General features: G+C 38.0%; 1 protein-coding gene across 6 annotated transcripts in view; it reads left to right on the top strand.

The window, feature by feature from the left end:
- Positions 1–24,761, top strand: part of CASK (calcium/calmodulin dependent serine protein kinase) — a 183,046-nt gene that overhangs the window by 86,004 nt on the left and 72,281 nt on the right. For all 6 annotated transcript variants that reach the window (XM_063305254.1, XM_063305259.1, XM_063305258.1 and 3 more), the window contains exons 5-7: positions 7,539–7,611; positions 16,296–16,398; positions 17,970–18,145. In XM_063305254.1, the coding sequence (XP_063161324.1) occupies positions 7,539–7,611; positions 16,296–16,398; positions 17,970–18,145 (352 nt within the window). The remainder of the gene's footprint in view (positions 1–7,538; positions 7,612–16,295; positions 16,399–17,969; positions 18,146–24,761) is intronic.

The following is a 24,761-nucleotide window of genomic DNA, read 5'->3' as shown; positions in this document are numbered from 1 at the left end:
AACCAAACACATTCTTTTCTGGTATTGTGTTCCAGCTTGGAAGACAGCCAGATGATCCTAGGAGAAAAACCCAGTTGTTTTAAGGCATTGCCATTGAGTGCTGTGTGAGCACCTCCTGTATATTCTGAAACATTTTTTTCCCATTGAACTTGGAGCTCTGTACACTCTTTAGTGGACCCTGCTTGGGCCTGAAAGGTAAAAGGCTGTAGATCTCAGATCTTCCCTCTCACAAATCCTTTGGGGCCTCATACTGTGGCCCAGCCTCCTGCTTTGGGGTAGTAGCTTGGTAGTTCCTACTGTGTCAAGCATTATAGAGATGACTTTGGGGAAGGAACAACAGAACCAAAGCCTGTCAGAGTTTCTTTCTGCCCCATCTTATGCTAAACAGAATCAAGGCAGGATTCTCTTGAGTTTCTTTCTCACACTTTCCAGTTTCCCACCACAGAATTGCTGTTTTTCTCCCTTGATGGTTCATTTATTAATTCCCCCAAAGCATATCTACATTTCTTTACATAGTGCCACCCCACTGTCTTCTAGGGCACGTCTTACCTGGCATCCCCACAACCATCGTGATGTGTGAGAAAGAGCATTTTCACAAACAACTTGTGCTGTCTTCCTGATGATAAATGCAAAAGTTGATGTAATTTGTATATTCCAGCCTTCTGGCTATATAGCTTAGAGAAATGTGACTATAGAGCTCTCCAGCTCTCCTTAGCTCTCCAACCCCAGGAGATAGATGAGTCACACAGATTTAAAAATTTTAAAGGTTGAAATCCTTTTTAACTTTAAATATCCAACATGAAAACATTCAGTACTGAAGGAGATCAATTACAGCTCCTTCAAATTATTAGAAAACACCAGTTAATCAGAAAAGAAAAATTATAGAAGGTACAGTGCTCTTAGCAGACCACAAGAGTTTCCCAGTCTGCTACAAATTAGCATTCTGCAGGAATTATAGAAAGATACTGAAGGAAGTTTCAGAATAATTATTACAAATTAGAAAAGATTGTAAAGAGAACTTATTTCTTCATGTACAACCTGAGGCTGTGCATAAAAGACTGAAATATGCATACACACAATTACTGAGCTTATACAGAGGTATAAAAAGATAGCTCAGAAAAACAAAGATTACACTTAAAGCAGCATTCCTAGTCAAACATTTACTTTTCAGAGTAGCAATTACCACAAACAGATATTTTCTCTTAATTATTTCTGGACCTCCTGCTTCCTGAGGATTCCAATAAGTTAATTCAAAAGCTTCTGAAGAAATAAACACAGCCCCAATTGTTTTTTTCCAGCATCCATTTACAGTTTATTTCCATGTTCCGAAGGAACCCAAATTTTCCTGTCCCCAGCAAAAAGGAAGTAGTTCAGCTAACCATCATCTGTACATGGCAGAAAGCCATAACTCAGTGTGAATTGACTGTCTGGCATGAGGCCAGCCTGCAGTATTATGAATGGAACACACACCCTCTTTTAAAAGATTAGGGCTTTAGAATTGGCTTGAGATAGCCCTACGTCTTCTAGAAATATCTATAAGAAAGGTAGTAATGCTAAGATGATACATAACTGGTTTAGAACAGTTTGGCATTTCTTCCCATGATATCAAGTTCAGCTTACCTGTTGAGAAAATCACTTCCAGATTTTCCAGGTTCTGGTGGAAAAGCTAGCTACATCAGTTAAATATGCAATGGCAAAATGATTTAAACCCATGAACAGCTTATTTCCAGTCTTTGGAATGTCCAGTCTTTGGAATTTAAATTCAAACAAACCCATTATCTCTTTATGCCAAGGGCACCTGCTAATCAGGTCCGAAGTAGAAGTGCACCTAGTTGTCCCTGACTGTACTAGCAGGCCTTTGATGTGAGGTGTAGGGAACTTGTCTAACTCTCTTTTCTTATTTAACTACCTGTAGTCCTTGGTTTCTTCTCTACACTTGGATAGTAGGATAACTTGGGAAGCCCAGTCACTTTTAGAGGGTAAAATTAACCCTATTGCCTGCATCTCATCTTCTTTTCAGTGGCCTAATTTTGTCATGGGGTTCCTGAATAATGCCTTTAATATACTCTCCCTTGTGCCTGTGGTGCAGGTGGCCAAGTTAGTAAGTCCTGACTGCTCTGTGAACAGTTTGATATATTTCTTGGATAATCACCCAGTAATCTCCTTTTGTTGAGGTATCAGGATAGGTGCTCATGGGATTTCTTATTCTGTCTCCATGGCAAACTCCCAAACAGATATCATCTGAAACTCCCATGCCCTCTATCAGATCAATGGTGATGTTAAACACTGTTGACTCACCGACAGGTAGGGCATGAAGGTATTCATATGATAAAATCTGTTTCTGGAAATTCTGTGACATAGTTAAGCTGTCCCACCTTATTTTTACTGTAATGGGGACCTCCTAGGCTGTTTTGGTCTTGGTGTGCACTGTTCTGAGAGCCAATACCTGATTTTCTGGCTCAGAAGTGCATTCCCTGTCATGCAACTGATATGAGAACATACGCTATATCCTGTTGAATTGGACCCCTGGTGCATCTAGTCCAGCAGTCTGTTCTCACAGAGGCCAACCAACTGTACAAGGAAGCCTACTTCTCTCATAGGAAATGGCCTTCAGAGTCAGTCACACTGCCATCAAGGCTAATAGCCATTGATCCCCATTACTTCCATTAATTGGTCCAACCCCTTTTGGAAGCCAGTCAAGCTGGTAGCCAGCACCACATCTCATGGTAGCAAATTCCAAAGTTGAATTGCACATTGTGTAAAAAAATTCCTTTTTTCTTTTCTGATTCTTCCAGTGTTCAATGACATTGGGTAATGTCTGCTTCAGTATTTTGGGAAAGGGAAAATAGCTTCTCCTTGTCCACTTTATCCACACCATGCATACTGTTGTACAACTAAATCATGTCCAATCTTGTCTGCCTCCTTTCCAGACTAAAAAATCCCAAGTGTCACAACCTTTCTTCATAGGGAAGCTGCTCCAGCCCCTTTATCATCTTGGTTACCCTCCTCTGAACCTTCTCTAGCTCCACTATATCTTTTTTGAGGTGCACCAATAAAAACTGCACACAATATTCCAGATGTGGTCACACCATTGATTTATATAAAGGCATTATGATATTGGCATTTCTATTTTTAATACATATGTCCATGCCATTTTCATTTGTTTTATTATTTGCAAAAATATGTGAAGTCATACATTAAAACCAAAGTGTCTGCTCTATGGACTATGGAATAAAGAATGGTTAATGCCATTTACTTGTGTCATTTTCAACTTATTTCATGGCAAATTGGGATTCTTTGAGGAAAAGTGGAGGATTACCGGTATTTTTGGCTGCATCTATAGTTTTCTCTGCTTCAAATTAGCTGGACTTTCCCCAGATTCCTAGAGTGTCTAGCCATTTATAAGAGACTATATGGGGAGATGATAAATTCTACTGTTTAAACCATCTCTCCCTTTGTTTTCAAAAGAGTAAAATTTACTCTTTTTTCAGCCAATGGAGAGACTCAGCTAATCCCTTTTGTGTATGTAACCGAGATTATCTCTTCCTCATGAAGCTTATTGAACACCTGAGCCTGTCCAGCAAGCAAGGCTGCTACAGTCACAACAATCTGTTGCAGTGCAACAGATAAGCTTGTTTAAAAAACAGCTAGAGGTATTAGTCAAAATAATTGTTTTGTAACATAATGTAAGGGTTCCTTGCCTTTAAGAAACAGATTGTGTTGGAAATATTTTTTGTATGGTAAAGCAAAATATCAAATTCATGGTTTCAGTAAAGGTTTGAAAAGAATGATTCCATCATTCTCAACCTGTAAAAATGCCAGTTGGAGCTGGTGGGAGTTATACAGTCAGCCAGCTCAACTGGCATACCAAAAAGAAGTCAGTTTGTGCTTAATCAGTTATAGAAAAGTCTTTGATTATGTTGATCACATTAAGCTGTGGAAAGTGTTCAGAAAAATGGGAATCCCAGAACATCTCATTGTCCTCATGAGAAATTTGTATACAGGTCAGGAAGCCACAGTACAGACAGAACATGGTGAAACAGACTGGCCCAGGTTGGTAAAGAAGTATGACAAGACTGCATACTCTCCCCTTATTTATTTAACCTGTATGCTGAAGATATATATATTAAAGGAAGCTGGATTGGAAGAGGATGCATGTGATTTTAAAATGGGAGGAAGAAATATCAATAACCTGTGCTATGCTGAAGACACTACCCTGATAGCCAAAAATGAAAAGGATCTGCAAGCTCTAGTACTGAAAGTCAAAGAGCACAGTGAAAAAAATTGAACTAAAATTAAATATAAAGAAGGCCAGACTAATGACAACAAGTACTACAACCAACCTTAGAACTCACAATGAAGGTATCAGAGTGATAGATACCTTCCGCCTTTTAGAATCAACCATCAACAGTAAAGAAACAAGCAGTCAAGAAATATGCCACAGACTAGTACTAAGTAGAGCGGCCATGGAGGCCTTGGAAAAGATACTCAGGTGCTGTGATGTGTCTGTATCTACAAAGATCAGAATTGTGCAAGCCATGGTTTTCCCTATGACACTCTGTGGAAGCAAAAGTTGGACTTTAAAGAAGCAAGATAGGGAAAGTATTGATGCCTTTGAACTTTGGTATTGGAGAAGACTCCTGAGAGTACCATGGACAGCTAAGAAGACAAACTGATGGATCATCAAACAAATCAATCCAGAGTTCTCACTTGAGGCACAAATGATCAGGCTCAAGTTATCTACTTCGGACATATCATGCGAAGACCCAGCTCTCTAGAAAAGGCTCTAATGCTAGGAAAGGTGGAAGGAAAGAGAAAAAAGATGACAACCAGCAGCAAGGTGGGTGGACTTAGTTACAGTGGTAATGAGTGCACCATTGGGAGACTTGATATAACAGGTTAGGGATAGATCATCATGGAGAAAATCTATCAATGTGGTTGCTAGTAGTCAAAAATAACTTGATGGCACATAATCAGTCAACTGGCATGAATTCCTGCCTCTATTCAAAGCTCTGAAGACCTTTGTACTGGTCATTCAGGCTGAAATGATCCAGAAAGCTACAGGTAGCCCTTGCTTAACTACTACAATTGGGACTGGCAACTACATTGCTAAGCAACATGGTCATTAAGCAAAACATCACATGACAGTGTCAGACTTACCACCTCACTTCTGCAGTCGTTAAGCAAATCACCCACAGTAGTTAGGACATCATGTGGCCATGACTTGCGATTTTACCACTGGCTTCTCCATTGACTCTGCTTGTCAGAAGCTGGCTGTGAAGTGCGCAAATGGCAATCACATGACCACAGGATGCTCCAACGGTCATAAACATCCACTGGTTGCAAAGTGCCCAAATGTTGATCCCGTGACTGCAGGGATACTGTGACAGTCATCAATGCAAGGACCAATCGTAAAGCTACTTTTTCAGCGCCAGCGTAACTTCAAACAGTCGCTATACAGGGCAGTCATTAAGCAAAGTCTACTTCTACTGACAACACTATAATACTGGTTTGTTTCAGCAAACAGTTGATAATTTTCAGTGCAATGATGTATGTCTCGGTTGACTCATAAAGCTCAACAGTGGTCCATGTTCCAGGTACGGATAACAATTTGGCATTTCTCAGGAGAATTACAGAGGTGCCATATGAGTGGAGTCTCCATCCAATTGTTGTCTGTTACCTCTTCAGCAGTTGGCATTCGCCAATGTTTGTGACTTGGGAAAATGCCAATTGTCTCTGATTTTGTAACAGAGGGGACATGATCCAAAGTCCCAAAGAATTACATTCCTCCATTTTGAGATAATATCTCCCTTACACTTTTCCACTTATTGCAGCATACAACAAAGACTATGGACGGTTCACAAATCATGTATCTTAGTAATCTTATAGAGGCCCAAAGAGCTCTTTTTCATCTGCTGTACCTTGAAATTTCTTGATGCAAGATCTATTCTACGTTGGAACCAAGTTTATAATCTGGACCTCAAATTGTTCTGATTGTGTGGCTCGTATGGTTCTATTTTTCTCAGCTGAGATAATAGATTCATGAGAGCTGTGAATAAGGTACTCTCTTGCCTGTCTTAATGATAAGAATTGGCTTGCCTTTTTGCATCTTTTTGAACAATGAACGTGACTTGATCCTTTCCTCTACAAGCAGTTTTTCAGTTTCTCCTGTCATTAAAGTAATAGATTTGTCTTTCATCTCCATACATATTTACTTAGAGGACATTTTGGTGTACCACCTACCATGGATGATGACCCAATATTCTATCATCTGAGCATGGAATGCTTCTTGAAAAGCCTTTACAATCTTTACCTTATGTCAATCACTAGTTCTCTTAAAGAGTTGTCAGTAGTTCTCTATTTATGAAACAACCTTCAATCTCTGTTGTTAGTTTTGTCACATTCAACATGGCAATTTGGTGGCATTCACATGAGCATGCTGAGTTAGTAATCTGTGCCTTGCCCATTGATTCACCATACCTTGATTTCACAGTTATGAGTTGGTGCTGCATATTTTCTTCCAGTTTTAGACTTTGACCATTTTCAATCTCTTCTGCCATCTTTTTACCCAAAACTCTCCAAAGATTTGGAGCACTCCTTCTACACGTTACATATGCAAAGGTCATTATTTTATTATGTGGATTACACTAAGTCAGGGCAGATGCAATCTTTATCCAGGCATTTTTATCTGTATTTCTCTCTTGATCGGGTACCTTCTCTACCTCCATAAAATAAGCTTGCCAGTTATCTATTTTTATTAATGCACAGATGACCATTCAAATAATTACGTTTACACATGAGCAAACTTTCTTTCTATCCTACAATTGAATAGTATCAAGTTCCCCACAGTTTGAAATACAGAGGCTGGCTCTGGGAGAGAAGGTCTTCATAGCAGTGTTTTTATCTCAAGGAGTGTCCTCTCTAAAGATTTTCAAATAATAATAATAGTAATAATAATAATAATAAATTTATATGCCTCCTGGCTCCCAGTGACTCTGGGTGGTTATGCCAATCACTATCCTTTCAAACTAGGAAAAGACCTTTTTGTTTTTATTGAGGTCTTTTAAAGTAATGTTAAATGAAATCCAATACCCAATGGCATTTGGTTGTCTTTTTAGCTGGTTTTTGTCTTGTTTTAAGCTATATGACTGTGCTTGAAATGTATGTTAATTTCAACTCTAATATTTTGTCAAAAGGATGTTTATATTTTATTAAATTTTCTACTGGATTTTGATTTTAAATTGTTTGGATTATTTGTTGCTCAGAGAACACTCAGTATAGTCTGACCATAAAGAACATCATAATATTATGGATACTTATATAGAAGCAACTTTTACTTTGTCTTACAGGGCTTATTCTTGGAGGGAAATGTTTGTAAGCTACAGCCTTAGGCTTCAAAATGCATGTAATGTAAATAGGCTATGATGGTAGACTATTCTGTTTTGAATTTCTAAAACATAGTACCCAAACAACCTGAATCTTATACCTACTTTTTCTTTACGGTGCTTATAACTTTATTTGCATGTTTGGTTTTGCAGTCATTACATGAGACAGATATTGGAGGCACTGCGCTACTGTCATGATAATAATATAATTCACAGGGATGTGAAGGTAAGTCATATTATTACAGGAAAAAATATTATCCATGTTGACATTTGTATTATCTATTGTTGCTTGGTTTCCTCTGTCTCTCAAAGTCAAGAACACCTATTAATTTGGAGTTTTGGACAGTCAGAACCCCAGACATTATCAATAAAATCGTTGAAACATTTCACATGGTAAGATTCACAAGTGCTCATACAAAAGCATAATATTTTTAGCATAAGTTTTCTTTTTGTTTGTTTGTTTTGACCTTGAAATTCCTGCATCCCCTAAAAGGTTATTTCTAGAGATATACAAAGCATTTAGAATGTGAACTGTTTTGAATTTGAAACAGCCAATTTTGAGCTCTGTTTCTAGTATAAGATACTTTGTTTCAAGCTTGAAAACTTCTGAAATGATCAGAACAGCTTGCTTCAAATTGCTTGAATTCAAAACATTTTGCATAGCCCTAGTCTGAGAGCTAGAAATGTGTTTGTTGACAGGTGGTCAGATTGTTTCTTTGTGTGTTCTTCGTGTTTAGTGCAGATCTGATGCACACATAATTCTAATTTTTTATCTATCTGTTTACAGTATCTATCATTTTATAAATAATATTTGGGGTATAATCCAGTTGAGTAACCTATATGAAACTACATACTTTGTAAGTACGTAGTTATAACTACAAAACAAGTACAGTATAGAAATTGAGGCAGATAATTTACAACTTAAATGTAAAAGTATGCAGGGTATAGATAAAATACTTCATAATATACTTATAGGAAGAATTGGGATTATCATAAAAATAAATAATAAAATCAGGGGCATCAGTCACTGACTTCAAAATGATGACACATATTAAAAAGGGGTAGGGCTTTGATGACCCAGTCATGCTCACCATTTTGAAGCCAGTGACTGTCAATGTAAATGACCCTGTATAAAATGTTAGAAGAAATTATAGCATATGTTATTGTATACAAAAGACAAGAGAGGGCAATTTGTGTTCTGAATGTGTTCAGTCCAGTTTTCAATAGTCTTTCCAATTTTCTGTATTCATACCAAAACAAGGTATTCTTGAGTAATGAATAATGCCAACTTCCTTCAGTCTAATGGAACCAATTCCCTGCTTATGTGGGAGTAAGCTCCACTAAACTTAATGGAACCTGCTTTGATTATTATCAAATAACCAGCCAAGCTTGTATTAATTCTTAGTGGCCACATAGATAGACCTTTTTCAAGGTTTATCAGTCCCCAACCTGCCCTTCAGATCTTCCAACACTGTATCCTTCCCACTGTAATTTAGTCCATCCACCTTGCTACTGGTCATCTTCTTCTTATCTTTTCTTCCATCTTTCTCAGCATTATAGACTTCTCAAGAGAGCTAGGTCTTCACATAATGTATCCAAAATATGATAATCTGAGCCTTGTCATTTATGCTTCAAGTGAGAACTTCGCATTTGTTCTATGATCTGTTTGTTTGTTTCCTTGGCTATCCATAGTATTCCCAAAAGTCTTCTTGAACCGAAAGTTCAAAAGTGTCAATTCTGTTTCTATCCTGCTTCTTCAAAGTCCACCATTTGCTTCTGCAGAGTGTCACAGGAAAAACAGTTGCCTGCACGATTCTGATTTTTGTAGATATAGACACATACAGCATCTGAATATCTTTTCCAAGGCCTTCATTGCTACTTTACCATAGTCTGAACTCTATTTTTTTTACTTTTGTTGGTAGTTGATCCTGAAATCAGAAGACCGTTTCAGTATTTTCATTGCCAGTTCTAAGGCTTGCTGCTATACCTGTTGTTTTTGTCTTATCTTACTCCTTTGCTGATCTGGAGCCAATCTGTTTCTCCATGTTCCATCCAGACTATGGTTTCCAATCCTGTATATAGGTTTCTCCTGAAGACATTGAGATGATCTGGGACTCCCATTATCCTAAGGACATTCCACAGCTTGACATGGTCAACATAATCAAAGGCCCTTTTATAACCAATGAAGTACATATTGATTTCTTTTTCTCATCCTTCGGCTTTTTCAGTTATCCAGTGTGCATCAACAATAACATCACTTGTTTCTTGGCCTTTTCTAAAACCAACCTGAACATCTGTATCTCCTTTTCCATGTAATGCTTTTATCTGCATTGGATGTTCCTAAGCATTATTTTGATAGCTGTGAAATTAGTGATAAAGTACAATAGTTTGTACCCTCTGTTAAATCTCCTTTCTTCAGTATTAGTATGTCAACTGACTTCTTCCAATCTGTTGGCTGCTGTGTCTTTCTCCATATTTGCTGGCAACCCAACTACATTTTCCTCAATAGTTCCTACTTCTGCATGCCACTCTTCAACTACAAGCAACACATCTTGCTTGCATGTTCTGTTGATTTCAAATTGAACTTGAGCATAACCTCCTCTTCTTCTTCGTCAATGGTTGGAGCATAAACTTGGATGATTGTCATATTTTGTTTTTCATGTCCTGAGTAATAAACAGTGCTATCTTCTGACTGAAAGTGTCCAATACTAGTCCATCTCAATTCACTGATGCCTAAGACATCAGTTTGTAGTCATTTCATCTTTCACTGCATTAAGCTTTCCTGTGTTCATGTTTCTCATGTTCCATGTTCCCACTGTAATTCTGTCTTCTTTGCAGCTTTGGATTTTCTTTTCCTGCATGGCAACATCAGCAACTAGTCATCCCAAAGGTTTTAATCTAGCCACATTCCAAACACCATTGGTATTCCAAAAGATCCTCAGCTCTTCCTCAGTAGCACATTGAGTACCATCTGACCTGAGGGGCCCATAATTCAGCACTATATCAATCATTTTATATTTTCTAACCATGTGATTTTCTTGGTAAAAATACTGAAGTGGTTTACTGCTGCCTTCTTCCACACAGTATGAATTGATCCCTTTGCCATTGTCACTAAACTGATCATCCACCTCCAGCATCTTCCTATATTATTGCTACCTAATATAGGTTCCTGGTTGCTTTAGCTGGGCTGCTGGGATGACTTCACGCCTTGGGTGATCCTGCTGAGAATACATACATTTGGCATACACTCCTGACATTCTTCACTCATTCCTCCCAGGAACACACACACACATGTCCTGATGAGGCAGCATAACAGGTTGTGGGGGTTTCAGATTTCAGAATTACCATGTTTTCTGGATTTTTATGAAGAAAGTGGCCTTGTTTTAATTCTCAAGTACTCTCATTCATATTGGAAGCCACATTAAATCATATAGAAATCAGTTGAAGATACAGTTTTGCTTCTGGACATTGGAAGTATATAACTGAAAGATAAGCTGTTGAAAGATAAGATGACCAGCATAATTTCAATTGCAGTTGGGAATTACCTGTTTCAAGAGCAGGCAGTTATTGGTAATTGTAAAGTTCTGTAAATCAATTCAGAACAATTATGAGGAAGAAAACAATGTGAAAAAATGAGTGCTATAATAGAATAGTAATTTTCTTGAAAGACAGCTTGAGACAGACAGGTGGAAAGTGCAGCTGAAGTGTGGTGGAAAGCCAAGCAAAAGAGAGAACTGGCTAGTAATGAAGTCTGTGGACTTTGGAGAAAGAAGACAGACTTGTCTGTGGACTAGCCAATGTAGCAACACCACAAAAGCAGGAGGCACAAAGAATAGCTGCTGTGACAATGTGTCATCTCTTGTGGAAAGCAAGGGGGCCAGATGCTGCTGGGAGCCTTCTCTACCCAGGCAGTGCTGGGAGTGCCAGTGTGAGTTCTATCCTGTAGCCAGGCCAGGTTGTCTAGCAGCTGCGTATGGACTTAAGACTCAGCGGAAACTATTCTACTGCTGCCTCGGGCTTTGCCTTGTCCATGTATCCTGGTGACTGCAGCGGGCTGTGGCTTGCAGTATCAGATTGTTCATTCTAACAATGAACACTTACTTGGGTGATATTACCTGGAAACTCACAGAGAATTATATTGCCCATTTGAAAAACAAATTGGAGTGGTGGGTCCCCCTCCCAAAGTGAGAGTATAGAGTATCTATATTTGTGCTGGGGTCTGGGCCTGGGCCTTAATGGAAAGGGACTAAGGTTCAGGAAGTGTTTCAGCAAAGGTTGGAAACAGAAGAATGTAGTAGAGAGTGAAGGGTGAGGGTTGGATGACATTGGTGAGCTAGTTGGAATGGCTGTGCTAGGTTGCTGGCTCACAAAGGTTGGTTAAAAGTGAGGTTGATGTTGGAGGCACAGTTAAGGACCTTGAGGAGGAGGAGAGACCATTTCATGTCCTAATGGCTCAGGGCAGATGTAGTGGGAAGTGTCAGTAAACCATTGGAGAAGAAGGAAGACCAACAGTTTGGTGCTGGCCTATTATTTTGGCCTGAATACCTCAGTCCTGGGTTTTGGAGGCCAGGTTGCTGGTGATCTTGGCCTTAACTGCTTATGGTATTTGCCACATCCCTTGGAATAACACTGTGTTCCTCCACAATTTAGTAATGCCTAAGCCTACTATCCCTCCTACATGGCACAAAAGAACACTAATTTTAAGATTTTAAGATTTCATTATATGCGGGGAAGAATTTCATTTCTCCCACCATTATTTGTTGCAAAACTAGCAGCCCGATTATTATATGGACTGTAGGAAGGGTTATATTTTACTTTTGTATCTCTTCAGAATTCCAGTTGGCTTGCTAAAATCTGTTCCTATGATTTCTAGATACCATATGTTCTAAATGTGGCCTTGAGACTAGAAGCTAGGTTAATCAGAATTAAACCCCAAATTTAGCAGGTTGTTTTATTATATCTGTCTATTTATTTATTTATTGGATTTATATGCCACCAACTCCATGCAGGATCCTTCCAGCTTGAATTGGACTCCTTCTTGGCCAAAGGTAATTAAGCAGTGAATTCAGGACATAGAATGGCAGAATGATTTAAGGCAAATTACAGGGTCAGTCAGCCTCTTAGAGAAATCCAGAAAATTTCCCCTGCAGTTTATCTGTCTTCACTTCTCATCTAAAGTACCAGTGGGCACTTTCCAGAGACCACTTTCATGTCCTTGGTTTGGCTTTCTTAGAGGGTAGATAACTGTACATTTTCAACTGAGACAATCAAGCATGGCCATTTACACTGTAAGTTCAGTGCAGATTGTTGACTGAGACTAATTCAACCAATGTCAACTAATTTGCCAGGTCACAGAGAAAGATTTTATTTTATTTAGTTCCTCTTAGGGACCAGAGTCTAAATTTTGCTTTTATTGCACCAGAACTCAGCATACTACTGTATCCTCTATAGGAGTTGTTAGTTCGTGATATAATCTAGGAGTTCACAGTTACTTATTTTATTAAATTAAAATATAACATAAGTACTTTCATTATTTGTAACACTATTTCAGTTCTGGTCTAAGACCATAACAAAGTAGTTGTTGATAGTGGATAGTAGTTAGTATTGGCTGAAAAAGGAGACCTGGCATGTATTACTGAAATCTAGTTAGGTGAGGGTGATCCTTTTAAATAGATTGGCCCACCTAGGTTTCAGGACTAGGTTTCAGCAGCTTTGACTCCAGGGGTGAGGGATAGATAGAGGTGGCAATAATCTTAACACACTCCTTTCCTGTTAGTAGGGTTTCTGCTTTTGTGGTGATAGGGTGTGAGTTATGTAAATTGAGCAAAAAGGAGAAGTTGGGGATCCTGCTGGTATACCAGCAAACTTACTGCCTAGCAGGATCCCTTCCTAAGTTCCTGAATTTGTCTTTTTATTGACATTAACACCATTAGCAATGAAAATATGTCAAGAAGACAAAATTTCAGGAGTTATATTAGGAACTCAAGAACTTAAATTGATATTATATGCTACTGTTGTTGTACTTACATTTACCCAACCAAAAGTCTCCCTAGTACCATTAATGGAATGTATATAGCAATATGGTCTTGTGTTATCAGATTAATGAAGAAAAAAATGTTAACATGGAATTTTGCAGAGGAAGAAAAGCAATATCTGTACTTAGAATCAGGGTTTAACATTGCTGTGAAAAAAAAGTTAAATACTTAGGAATTCTCATCACAAAATAATATTCACTTATTTTAAAATGACTATTTAATGTTGTATAATCTAAAACAGGGATTGTCACTGCAACCAAAATTTGGGTTTATCTATGCATAGAAATTATATTTCAATTTTATGAGATAACTAAATCAAAATAGATTTTTTAGTAATATGGACTGACTATAGTGTACAATTCCATTTGATTATTTTTTATATTGTCTTGAGCATGGTCTTTGATACTTATTTGTACCTTAAATTCAAGAGTGACTCTTAGTTCCTTAATGTGACTTATATAATGTATCTAATTATAACTTATCAATGATATTTTAGAAAGCCATAACCTCCATGGCTTTTTAAAATCCCTGGTTTATTAATATTTATTGTACTCTATTACTCTTCATTTATGTTCTTTTTTGTGCTTGTTTATATATTTTCTTCAAAGCATTCAGTTAAAATAAATAAAGTCTCTGCAACACTTCAGGACAGCAACAGTGGTACTTGGCTGATAATATTAAAACACTAGCCAACAGCAAAACCCAAGGTAGCTAAGAGTTGGCTATAATTCCAACAGAGGAATTCCTACCCACCCCAATCAACAGCTGAGAAATCAGCCAAGGAGAGGGATAACTATGCCTGTTGCTTTCTACAGGTATAGGCAATTCGAGTCTGCCTATAAAAGAGAAGGGAGATAAAGAGAAAGGAGTTTATGAAAACTCATAGTAATTACAGATAAGAAACCTTAGAATTTAGACATATCGCACATATGGAAATAGGCACATAGATAGTTATAACTATAGTGATAATAGTAAGAAATAAATAGCTATCATAAATCTTGTTTAAGTAGGATGTGTTAATTTTGTATAATAAAACCTCCCTTCTAACAAAAGGAAGAAAAAAAAACATGCTCCTTGTCTGCGGTCTGTACCATTTCCCAAAAAGAATATGTCACAACAGTATAAATGAATAATCCTTGAGAATATTACTGCTAATCGTTACAATAGTTAAATGTGCTCATTAGAGAGGTATAATTAATATTGACAGAGATGATAAGGGATCATATGGGTCCTGGAATCCATTGTTATCACAAATTGTAGAATAGTAAGAGGACTCACTAAAATAAGTTTTTGAAAGGAAGAAATTGCAAAAGTGTAATTTAAGCAATAAAAATTAGTCATATTTTATTTGCTTTAAAAATAAAGACTGCATGTAGAGAATTTTTTGCTGAAGTTCTTCTAAACATTCCCTTTTTAAGCAAATAGACTTCCTTTTTTTTTTTAATCTGCTCAATCATGTCCGATTCTTGGAGACTGCCTAGACAAGTCCCTGCAGTTTTCTTGGCAAGGTTTTTCAGAAGTGGTTTACCATTGCCTTCTTCCTGGGGCTGAGAGAAAGTGACTGGCACAAAGTCACCCAGCTGGCTTCGTGCCTAAGGCGGGACTAGAATTCAGCGTCATTCTAGCCCAATGCCATAACCACTACACCAAATTAGAGAGCCAGTTTAGTCTAGTGGTTAAGGTGCTGGGCTAGAAACCAGGAGCCTGAGAGTTCTAGTCCCGCCTTAGGCATGAAAGGCAGCTGGGTGACCTTGAGTCAGTCCCTCTCTTTCAGCCCAACTTACCTCACAGGGTTGCTGTTGTGGGGAAAATAGGAGGAGGAAGGAGTATTAGGTATGTTTGCCGCCTTGAGTTACTTATAAAAATAATAAAGGCAGGATATTAAATAAATAAATAAATAAATAAATGGGCTTTCTTAATTCATGCTATTTTAGCAACAGATGTTTTTTTTTCTCTTTCACAGTCGTTGTAAAGCATTTTACATAATGGACCTACAGTACAACAGTTACTTTACACTAGCACAACTGTAAACAGTGTCTATATATTTCAGTCACTTAGCATATATTTTTTCCATTCTAAGATATAAAATATATGTAGTCAGTAGCATAAAATCACTTGTGACAGAATATATCCCAGAAAAATATTCAATTGTTTTCTGAGCCCAGCTAATATATTGGGATAAAATATTTCTTCTGATCCATGGAAACATATTTAACTGCCCTTGCATAGATTTATTTTTAAAAGAAAGAGCTTCACCAAATAATTATCTCAAGAAAATTACTGCCATTAGGTTTCTATGTCTCAGTCAGCATGAACTGTTGTGGTAGTGAAGGTCCTAAGATGTTTTTCAAATAAAAATTCCTTCAGGAAAGGAGATATCTTATGGCACCACACATGAATTTGTTTGAGCGCCATGTACCATTATATTTTCAGGATTCCAAATTCTGTGGAGACTTCTAGATTGTACAGAAGAGTTTATTTAATTCCTGCAATATTGTGAATAGAGCTAAGTGGCCTCCTGTTACAGGTTTCTATGAAAATTAAAAAATAGTTATTTGTTGAAGACCTGTGTCGTCATCAGGTATGGGGTATCTACAGCCAGGATCGCACATCATACAATGCCATGCCTGTTCTACCCATTTTTGTTGAATGAGCCACAGTGGCTGGATTCCATATTGCATTGTGTCATAAACTATGGTTTACAAGCAGAAGTAGTTAAGCTCATACAAAACCAAACAAAATCAAAACCAAGCAAGCTGCATTTTAACTATACATGACATACCCTGCCCCCTTTCAGTGACTATTGTACATATATATTCTGGTGCCATAATGAAATTGTTTTTAATTAAAAATCAGGGTGATTCTTTCATTTCAGCCACACTGTGTGCTACTTGCTTCAAAGGAAAATTCAGCGCCTGTAAAACTTGGTGGTTTTGGTGTTGCTATTCAATTAGGAGAATCAGGACTTGTTGCTGGAGGTAAATAATGACTATTTCATATCATGTTCAGTAAACATTTTTTCTTAGTTTGGGTGAAATTTACCAAGGATGAATTTAGGATGATATAAGAAAATAACTTGTTTGTAAAAAAGAAAAGAAAGAACAATCATGTAACCTGAATATTCTGCAAGTGATAATTAAGAAACATTCATCAAATATTTTCAATGTAAGCCATGCTTAAGCATGAAAAATAGGAAATAAAACAATGTCTTAATTTATTATTATATGTTTCAAATTGTATTTAAAGGTATGTTTCCTTAATTGAAGTCTTGGCCACAACCTAGCACTGTCTAACCTGATTAAGCAAAACGTATCAGTTTTTAGAACTGGCTTCTTGAGAATGAACGAAACCAGTGCTTCACAGACAAATTAACTCCTCTTAATTCAGAAATTATGTTTTTGAAGAATTTAGTGTGTGTATGTGTAGCTATTAAATGTGTGCAGAATGTTTCAAAATAGAAATAACCATTTTGAACTCGAAACGGTGATTCAAGTTTGAAATGGGCTCTTTCAACTCCAGAACTTTTCTGAAACACTTCTAAGCTTGAAACAGGACTGTTCTGGCTTGGACAATTCTGTTAAGTTCAGGCAATTGTATCAAGCTTGAAATGGGGTGTTCAAGTTCAGAATGTTTTTAATTAAAAATATTTTGCACACCTGTGATAGCTGTGATCTAGTGATAACTTTCCTTGGTGTAGTAATTCTCCATTTGCATTGCTGCAAATTATGTGAATAGAGCTACCTTTGAAAATGGTCCTAAAGCTTCAATGGGTAATGAACGTTAGTGCCTGGTGTTTTGGTCTCTACACTTAATTGATTCCAGGCAAGCATGCCAGGACTACATAGCTTAGTCACATCCTACAAACTAGCATGGGCATATGGTCACAATATGCTTTCTTCTTCACACATATGTGCAGTCTGTCTCATTTTCTTTTTGTTTTACATATGTACACACACATACAAATTTGTGAGGTTTTAAAATTGTTTCAGTACCAGTGCAGAAGATTTTTTGAGAGGAAATTACATCAACTGGGAGGAAAGGTTAGGACCTTTCCACCTCAAAATTGCATTTGTAGCCCAGATGTGAGACTCTGAAATGACAGGTGGATACAGTCTTCAGTCACTACTATCACTATATGAGATGAAGTAAGAAAAATGTTTGGGGCACTGATGTCTCAATGCATTCTACATTCTACAATGCATTCTACACATCACATTTTCTGTGGGAGCTCCCCTCCTTTGAAATAGTTTGCCTCCCAAAATGAAGATGGTTCCATTCTCATAGACTTCCAGAAGCTGGCTGTTCTGGCTTTGGTGATTGATTGATTAGTGTGCAGCCATGAGCACATTGCTATTGGATCTTGTGGTGGTGTTGCTATATAATTGTTAGTATCTGCATGCCATCTAGAGGCCTGCTAGGACAGGGGTGGCAGATAAATCACATAACTAAATCAATAAAATATAAAAATATTTTAAAAATATTAAAAAAAATTGCTTTTGTATTCCTCTGCCACATTTTTTAAAATGATACATTTTTAATTTTCTTTTAGGACGTGTAGGAACTCCTCATTTTATGGCTCCAGAAGTAGTAAAAAGAGAGCCTTATGGAAAGCCGGTAGATGTGTGGGGCTGTGGAGTGATCCTTTTTATTCTGCTTAGTGGTTGTTTACCTTTTTACGGTACAAAGGAAAGATTGTTTGAAGGCATTATTAAAGGAAAATACAAGGTAAGCAATTATCTCAAGAAAAATGTTTTGGTTTGGACAGTTTCACTTGAAAAACACATTTGCAAATATTAATCCAATTTCATGCATTGTACTTGCCATACGCTTACCAACATTTAAAATACAAATGCAAGTTTGGCTCTTACTATTAAGACTTATGTTGGCCCATAAATGACCAAGCAACAACAATAAAATTCCCTGTAGTTAAAACAAAGCAAGGCAATAGACTGCCAATGCCAAAACTGGTTTTGTTATCAAGTCTCTGGTAACATGGGAACAAAGCCAATCACATTTCCTGACATGTATTTGTATTTGCTATCTGTTCTTATACAAAGCATTCTACTTCAAATGTGGTAAGCTAGATGTCTCTGAAAGATAAAGTAGGATCATAAAGGTAATAGTTCCCTTTTGTACCACACATGCCCTGCCCCCCCCCCAAGTCTTGTAGTCAAACTGTGGTGAACTGAGACTTGGTAGCACAGTTTACATATTTTCCATTTTAGTTCCGTTTTTAAGAATCTCAAACTCCATTTTGGTGAGCAACAAATCTAGTCTGCTGTTAATATTTGTCAGAAGCTAAACTGAAGTTTTTCTCTAATTACATACTAATCTATTTCATTGCTATTCAAATATGCAATAACCTTGCTGGTTTCATTCATGTTTGTACATTTCTAATTGGATTTTGGATACCCCTTGCCTCTTGTTTTCTTTAATAGTATGTCTGCCTTATAAGGTAGACCAGATCAGGAAACAGAGTTCATAAGAAATACTGGAACTCTACTTCATTGATATAGGCTATAGTAACAGAATCTTGAAAACTTCACAGCATTTTCTATTCCTTTCCTCTTATACCAAAAAGAGTCAAGGTGGAGTTACTTTAGGTTTCTTTCTAATGCTTTCTTCCTTTCTCAGGCTTAATTCATATTTTGCTAATTGCCACATTCCTTCTCCAAGGTCATCAGTATCTTGAAGATTGTGTTCTAGATCTAATACAGTAGAAATTTTGGAAGCATGGGAGGAGAGTTTATTGCAGTTGGACAAAAGTTTTGTTTTGTTTTAATCTGAGCTAATTCCTGCACGGTCTTTAGTATTGTTACAGATATCCCAGAACTCTGGTTTGAAAAATAAAAAATTTTTAGGAATTGGGTGTCTAGGAGAAAAAAGAACCTTGCTTTTATCTAAATTTATAATATAGCTCCGTTTATGTTTGAATTGCTTTAAACTCTTAAAAGGAAAAATCACTTCATTATGACTTCAAAGACATATCTGTGTAGTCTTCTTTGCAACAATGTGGAATTGGTTTGCCATTACCTTCTTCTAGGGTGTTTTTTCAGCTTCCCACTCTAGCCTACAGCTTTGGGATATTCTAGTGGTCTCCCTTCTGAGGATTAGTTAGGCCTGAACCTTACTTAGCTTTTCAAGATTGGCTAGATTCTACAACTTGCTGTAGACTTTAAACCTTAACATACACATGTGTTAAAAATGTTTAACGATTTTAACTGTAAAAACCAGTTTTTTATAGCTATTATACCAATTTATGCTTAAATGTATTATGCTGGGTTTTTTGGTTCATATGTGAAACTGAAGTTTCTCCAAATGCCTAATGGCAAAAGGCAAACCTGTTTGAGGTATTTTTATGTACACTGATCAGCAGGAGGCAGTATATGATCCGTTTCATCCTATATTGGGATTTATTAGACATATGTAACTAGATCTTTGTATGGGGTTCAGATCTGTAAGGGTGGTGCCATCATTGCTTTGGGGAGCATTATGAATTCAATTGTCAGTAGAAGATTTGCTCCCTGGCGGTCAGTATAAATAAAAGCAGCACCCAGGATATGCACAGTATAAAAATTGAGAAATCATTCCCCACTCTGAGGGGCAGGGGCTGAAATTCATGTAAACTACATACAGGGATATATCATAATGTAACATTAATACCTTTCTGCTCTGAGAGCTTAAGGAAAGGTGGACCATATATACCATTTGATAGATTCTAATTGAGGTAGACGAAAACTACTAACTATAGTTTTTAATGAGATAAAAAGGGAGCTGCCTAATATACAATCCTTGAAAAATAAGAATGTTGGTAAAAAAAATTCTCACCAACAAAACAAAATTCCCCAGAGCATCTCTATGGCTTAAGGTATGCAATTGGGTGATAATTATGGTAGTTTTCTTGAATTTTGAAGGAAATCGGACATCTTTGATACATATCCCTATACAGTTGTATAGATAATAGCCCTCCTTGCCCAGCTCCGTACTCATATAGGCAGCTGCGGTTTGCCACAAAAATAATTGTTATTGCCACAAAAATAATTGTGAGTGAATGTTCTGCTCCCTTACCTATTGTACTGCTTAGTAATAACTTTGTTTTGCTTTCAGTTATGTACTTTATATTTTTAATTTACACTTTAAACACCTAAAAGGTATTCTACTCCCTATGGACAAATTTTGAAGCTTTCAATAAGCTTTCCAGACTGTACTTGGCACTGAAAAACATTTTTTTTCAATTTATACTATTTTTTTAGGCATAGCATAGGACAAGGGTGGGTCACCAGTGGCTCACAACTGATGTACAACTCCCAGCACCCCCAAGATCATGCTGCTAAATTTCATTGGTGCTACTTTTTTTTAAATCAGAAGTGCAAATGGGGTTTCCATTGTTACATCCTAGAGTCATAATTTGGGGGCCAACTTCAGCCCCTCAGGGGGAGATTTTTGAGGAGTTAAGAATGAGAGTGGGAGGCTGCTCCTGTGCCCACCGTCTTAATTCCCAAACGATATCAAATCAGCCAAAGTATTCTGACTTTTCACTTCCATGTTCATTTTGCTTTTGTTTAGCATTAAACCTGGTTTCAGATTTATTAGTTTCTTCATAGAGCCTACATAAAACTTGTTGTATTTATTCTCAGATAGAAACTGTTAACTATCTTGCTTCACACAGTGACCTCCAGAAACATTCGGCTTCAATTCCTGTAATTCCCAGAGACAATTACTTCAGGAGATACGTATATTTCATTCCATTTAGGACCAAGATCTTTTTATAGTATTTCTCACCATCTTGTGATATGTCATCCACTTGGGCATGTGTAATTGTAGGATCACCACATTTGAGAGAGATCTTTATTTCCATTGCCCACTATATATCTTTCATTTTCCATAAATGGATTCTAAACCATGTTTGCAAAGCTGGTGAATTTTGTCAATCAATTACTTGCTAACCCTTTGTGTTAGTTTAATTTCACCTAAAATGTTTTAACTAATTAATTATACTGATTCAGTAATAGTGAAATTACTGAATCAGTATTTTGTATTTCTTTGGTGGAAATCAGCAAAATAGAGTCAATTACTCAATATATCAGGTTTGTGAGCTCACAAACCTGATATACTGAGTTGTTTATTCGTTCAGTCGCTTCCGACTCTTCGTGACTCCATGGACCAGCCCACGCCAGAGCTTCCTGTCAGTCATCAACACCCCCAGCTCCCCCAGGGACGGGTCCGTCACCTCTAGTATATCATCCATCCACCTTGCCCTTGGTCGGCCCCTCTTCCTTTTGCCCTCCACTCTCCCTAGCATCAGCATCTTCTCCAGGGTGTCGTGTCTTCTCATTATGTGGCCAGAGTATTTCAGTTTTGCCTTTAATATCATTCCCTCAAGTGAGCAGTCTGGCTTTATTTCCTGGAGGATGGACTGGTTTGATCTTCTTGCAGTCCAAGGCACTCTCAGAATTTTCCTCCAACACCACAGTTCAAAAGTATCTATCTTCCTTCTCTCAGCCTTCCTTATGGTCCAGCTCTTGCAGCCATATGTTACTACGGGGAACACCATTGCTTTAACTATGCGGACCTTTGTTGTCAGTGTGATGTCTCTGTTCTTAACTATTTTATCGAGATTTGTCATTGCTCTTCTCCCAAGGATTAAGTGTCTTCTGATTTCCTGACTGCAGTCAGCATCTGCAGTAATCTTCGCACCTAGAAATACAAAGTCTTTCACTGCTTCTACATTTTCACCCTCTATTTGCCAGTTATCGATCAAGCTGGTTGCCATAATCTTGGTTTTTTTGAGGTTTAGCTGCAAGCCAGCTTTTGCACTTTCTTCTTTCACCTTCATCATAAGGCTCCTCAGTTCCTCTTCGCTTTCAGCCATCAAAGTGGTATCATCTGCATATCCGAGATTGTTAATGTTTCCTCCAGTGATTTTAACTCCAGCCTTGGATTCCTCAGGCCCAGCATGTCGCATGATGTGTTCTGCGTACAAGTTGAATAGGTAGGGTGAGAGTATACAGCCCTGCCGTACTCCTTTCCCAATCTTAAACCAGTCTGTTGTTCCGTGGTCTGTTCTTACTGTTGCTACTTGGTCATTATACAGATTCTTCAGGAGGCAGACAAGATGACTTGGTATCCCCGTACCACTAAGAACTTGCCACAATTTGTTATGGTCCACACAGTCAAAGGCTTTAGAATAGTCAATAAAACAGAAATAGATATTTTTCTGAAACTCCCTGGCTTTGTCCATTATCCAGCGGATATTGGCAATTTGGTCCCTAGTTCCTCTGCCTTTTCTAAACCCAGCTTGTACATCTGGCAATTCTTGCTCCATGAATTGCTGAAGTCTACCTTGCAGGATCTTGAGCATTACCTTACTGGCATGTGAAATGAGTGCCACTGTTCGATAGTTTGAACATTCTTTAGTGTTTCCCTTTTTTGGTATGGGGATATAAGTTGATTTTTTTCCAGTCTGATGGCCATTCTTGTGCTTTCCAGATTTGCTGGCATATAGCATGCATTACCTTGACAGCATCATCTTGCAAGATCTTGAACAGTTCAGCTGGGATGCCGTCGTCTCCTGCTGCCTTGCTATTAGCAATGCTTCTTAAGGCCCATTCAACCTCACTCTTCAGGATGTCTGGCTCTAGCTCACTGACCACACCATCAAAGCTATCCCTGATATTGTTATCCTTCCTATACAGGTCTTCTGTATATTCTTGCCACCTTTTCTTGATCTCTTCTTCTTCTGTTAGGTCCTTGCCATCTTTGTTTTTGATCATACCCATTTTGGCCTGGAATTTACCTCCGATGTTCCTAATTTTCTGGAAGAGGTCTCTTGTCCTTCCTATTCTATTGTCTTCTTCCACTTCTGTGCATTGCTTGTTTAAAAATAATTCCTTATCTCTTCTGGCTAACCTCTGGAGCTTTGCATTTAATTGGGCATATCTCCCCCTATCACTGTTGCCTTTTGCTTTCCTTCTTTCTTGGGCAACTTCTAGTGTCTCAGCAGGCAGCCATTTTGCCTTCTTGGTTTTCTCTTTCTTTGGGATGTATTTTGTTGCCGCCTCCTGAACAATGTTGCAAACTTCTGTCCATAGTTCTTCCAGGAACCTATCTACTAAGTCCAGTCCCTTAAATCGATTCTTCACCTCCACAGCATATTCCTTAGGAATATTAGTGAGCTCATATCTAGCTGATCTGTGCGTCTTCCCTAATCTCTTGAGTCTGATCCTAAATTGTGCAATAAGAAGTTCATGATCGGAACTACAGTCAGCTCCAGGTCTTGTTTTTACCGACTGTATAGATGTCCGCCACCTTTGGCTGCAAAGGATGTAGTCAACCTGATTTCGGTGTTGTCCATCTGGTGAAGTCCATGTATAAAGCCGTCTCTTAGGTTGTTGGAAGAGAGTGTTTGTTATGCAGAGTGAGTTGTCTTGGCAAAATTCTATCAGCCTATGTCCTGCTTCGTTTTGTTCTCCCAGGCCATGCTTACCTGTAATTCCAGGTGTCATTTGACTGCCCACCTTAGCATTCCAGTCTCCCGTGATGAAAATAACATCTCTTTTAGGGGTGTTGTCCAGTAGGTGCTGCAGATCCTCGTAGAACTGCTCTACTTCAGCTTCTTCAGCATCTGTGGTTGGGGCATATATTTGGATCACTGTGATGCTAGATGGCTTGCCCTGAATTCGAATTGAGATCATTCTATCATTTTTTGGATTGTATCCAAGCACTGCTTTAGCCACTTTACTATTAATTATGAAGGCTACTCCATTTCTTCTGTGGTCCTCTTGTCCACAGTAGTAGATCTGGTGGTCCTTTGATGTGAAGTGGCCCATTCCAGTCCATTTCAGTTCACTGACGCCCAAAATGCCTATCTTTAATCTTGACATCTCACCAATAACCACTGGCTCATAGATCTTACATTCCAGGTTCCAATGGTGTGTTGATCCTTAGAACATCGGATTCGCCGTCGGCCGCTAGCCATCCTTTCGGCTTTGAGCTAGCTGCGTCATCACGTCTGGGGCTAGTTGAACTCATCCTCTGTTCCTCCCCAGTAGCATTTTGACCATCTTCCAACCTGGGGGTCTCATCTTCCAATGGTATACCGACATATCTCTGGTTGTACTGATCCATTTAGTTTTCACGGCAAGAATACTGGGGTGGGTTGCCATTACCTTCCCCAGGGATCGCATTTAGTCTGACCTTTCTGTCATGACCTTCCCGTCTTGGGTGGCCCTTCATGGTTTAGCTCATGGCATCATTGCAGTGCTCAAGCTCTAGCACCACAACAAGGTAACGATCCTTTGCTGAAGAATATACTGAATAATTGACACTATTTTATTACATT

This window comes from Candoia aspera, chromosome 5, assembly GCF_035149785.1.
Source record: "Candoia aspera isolate rCanAsp1 chromosome 5, rCanAsp1.hap2, whole genome shotgun sequence".
Classification (NCBI taxonomy): Eukaryota; Metazoa; Chordata; class Lepidosauria; order Squamata; family Boidae; genus Candoia; species Candoia aspera.
This window is presented reverse-complemented; position numbering and strand designations above follow the sequence as displayed.